Source organism: Sinocyclocheilus anshuiensis, unplaced genomic scaffold, assembly GCF_001515605.1.
Source record: "Sinocyclocheilus anshuiensis isolate Anshui unplaced genomic scaffold, SAMN03320099.WGS_v1.1 scaffold2560, whole genome shotgun sequence".
Classification (NCBI taxonomy): Eukaryota; Metazoa; Chordata; class Actinopteri; order Cypriniformes; family Cyprinidae; genus Sinocyclocheilus; species Sinocyclocheilus anshuiensis.
Genome location: NW_015541037.1, coordinates 1 through 2675, shown reverse-complemented (window position 1 = coordinate 2675; position 2675 = coordinate 1). Strand labels below are relative to the sequence as shown.

Genomic DNA, 2675 nt, shown 5'->3' with positions numbered 1-2675 from the left:
TGTGTGTGTGTATGTGTGTGTGTTTGTGTGTGTGTGTGTTTTTGTTTGTGTGTGTGTGTGTGAGTGTGTGTGTGTGAGTGTGTGATTGTGTGTGTCTCTGTGTGTGTGTGTGTGTAAAACTTAATGATAATTTCTATTATTTTTTATTTTTAAACTCTGAAGTTGTATTTTTAAACTCTGAAGTGTTGCTAATACAACTTATAGATGTTTACATTTACAGCAAATATAATATTTTTATTCAGCTTTCAGATGATGCATACATCTCAATTTCAAAAAATTTACCCGTATGACTGGTTTTGTGCTCCAGGGTCACAAATATAAACCGGATAGTTCCGGTGCTTGATTCTGATTGGCTGAGCCACGTTCGAAGCTGTTGTAAATGACTCTACAAAGTAACATACACCTTTGTTTACGTTTGTGTGTTGCTCGGCAACCACTTTGTAGCAACCACAACTGTTTCTGAGGAGCTACATTGTTTGGTGGAAGAATACTGTTTTTATTAATATCATTACACTTTATTTGCTCCGTTTTATTTTGTGAAACCTTACTACGTATATGGAATAACCGTTTTATAAAAGCAATAAGCCCCGTGAAGCCGTGGTTTACAGTGAATTTATAACAGCTAAGGGGTGCTGTTAGGCACGACGCGAAGCTTCTTAAAGCTTATTGCTTTATTTTGGCTCAGATCACCGAGGTCAGCTCCAAATACAAACCCCATTTCTTCTGCTTCAGACTTTGCAGAACAGGATGGCGGAGACCAGAGCGAAGCCGGTGAGCAGGAAATCCACTTTATGGATGCGATGCCCCGGAGAGCCGGACTCCTGCCGCAGGGATCCCAGCAGGCTCACGTTGAGGAAGATCCCGGCGGTCAGACCCTCGACGGCGCAGCGCAGCAGCTGAGCCCCGGTGTCTGTCCCATCCAGACACATCCCGATCCCAATCCCGATCCCGGCCGGACAGGCCACGGAGAACAGCAGCAGCGCTCCGGACAGCAGCGTCCGGCGCAGAGCGAGATGGCTCAGACGCACAGCCAGACTGAAGGCCAGCAGGCCCTTATAGAGCAGCAGCGTCACACACTCCTCCAGCAGACGCTCGCGCCGAGAGCCCAGGCTCAAACCCTCCAGGAACGCACGCACACACATGCAGAAGAGCAGCAGGAACACACGCAGACCCAGGTGACTCCGGCCGTCTTCCACAGTCCATCAGCGCCTGCTTCTCCAGAGACGCCTCGCACGTCTGCTCTCTGAACACCAGCAGCATCTGCTCCACCACAAACACCAGCAGAAAACCCACGGCCAGGAGGCACTCTGACAACGGTAAGCGGAGCTGCGCTCGGACGGAGAGAGAGACAGAGAATATCGTTTTTTTAAAGAAGTCTCTTCTGCTCATCAAGGCTGCATTTATTTGATCAAAAATACAGAAAAAAACAGTAATCTTGCAAAATGTTATTAGAATATAAAATAATGGTTTCTATTTTAATATCCTTTAAAATATAATTTATTTCTGTGATGCAGCGCTGAATTTCCATCATCATTACTCCAGTATAAAGTGTCACATGATCTTCAGAAATCATTCTAATATGCTGATTTATTATCAGTGCTGGAAACTGTTGCTGCTTCATATTTGTTTGGAACCTGTGATACTTTTTTCAGGATTCTTTGCTTCATAAAAAGTTAAAAAGAAGAGCATTTATTTAAAATAGAAATCTTTTTTAACAATATACACTACCGTTCAAAAGTTTGGGGTCAGTAGACTGTTATTCTTTCTTTTTTTGAAAGAAATGAAAACTTTTATTCGGCAAGGATGTGTTAAATTGATAAGAAGCGATAGCAAAGATTTATACTGTTAGAAAAGATTTATATTTTGAATAAATGCTGTTCTTTTTAACTTTTTATTCATCAAAGAATCCTGAAAAAATATCGCAGTTTCCAAAAAAATATTTGGCAGCACAACATTAATAATTCTAATAATAAATCAGCATATTAGAATGATTTCTGAAGATCATGTGACATTTTATACTGGAGTAATGATGATGGAAATTCAGCTGCGCATCACAGAAATACATTACAGTTTAAAGGATATTAAATAGAAACCATTATTTTATATTGTAAAAACATTTTGCAAGATTACTGTTTTTTTTCTGTATTTTTGATCAAATAAATGCAGCCTTGATGAGCAGAAGAGACAGTTTTAAGCCAGAATGTGCTGCGGTGATCAGAGGAGACTCACGGTGATGTGCAGACGGCTGAAGGTGTCTCTCATGTGCTTGTGTGCTCCACCTGTTTAATAACGCATGCTGGTATTGTATGTATTCTGCAATGCGAAACTAAACACCTAAATAACTGAAAGGATCTGCTGTGACAGACTTTATATGTGATTATCAGTCATTTTAAAGTGAGTTCAGTGAAGTGGAGCAAACCGTCTCTTATTCCTGTACGTGATCATAAGTCCAAAGCCTTCCAGGATCTTCACATCTTCCCACAGAGAGAGAGAGAGAGAGACTGAGAGAGACAGCACAGAGAGAGAGAGAGAGAGAGAGAGACAGAGAGAGAGAGAGAGAGAGAGAGAGACAGAGAGAGAGAGACTGAGAGAGAGAGAGAGACTGAGAGAGACAGAGAGAGAGAGAGACTGAGACAGAGAGAGACAGAGAGAGAGAGACTGAGAGAGAGAGAGAG

General features: G+C 41.8%; 1 protein-coding gene across 1 annotated transcript; it reads right to left on the bottom strand.

Moving 5' to 3' along the window:
• Positions 1-632: 632 nt before the first annotated feature.
• Positions 633-2265, bottom strand: LOC107690534 (zinc transporter ZIP1-like). Its single transcript, XM_016488890.1, has 2 exons — positions 2230-2265; positions 633-1326 (listed from the first exon to the last, which is right to left on the bottom strand). Exon 2 carries the CDS (start codon positions 1140-1142, stop codon positions 729-731), a length of 414 nt encoding a protein of 137 aa, XP_016344376.1. The 5' UTR covers positions 1143-1326; positions 2230-2265; the 3' UTR covers positions 633-728.
• Between the last annotated feature and the right edge of the window lie 410 nt (positions 2266-2675).

Coding starts and splice junctions, on each gene's coding strand:
- LOC107690534 (XM_016488890.1), bottom strand. CDS start 1,142: ATGTGTGTGCGTGCGTTCCTGGAGGGTTTGAGCCTGGGCTCTCGGCGC.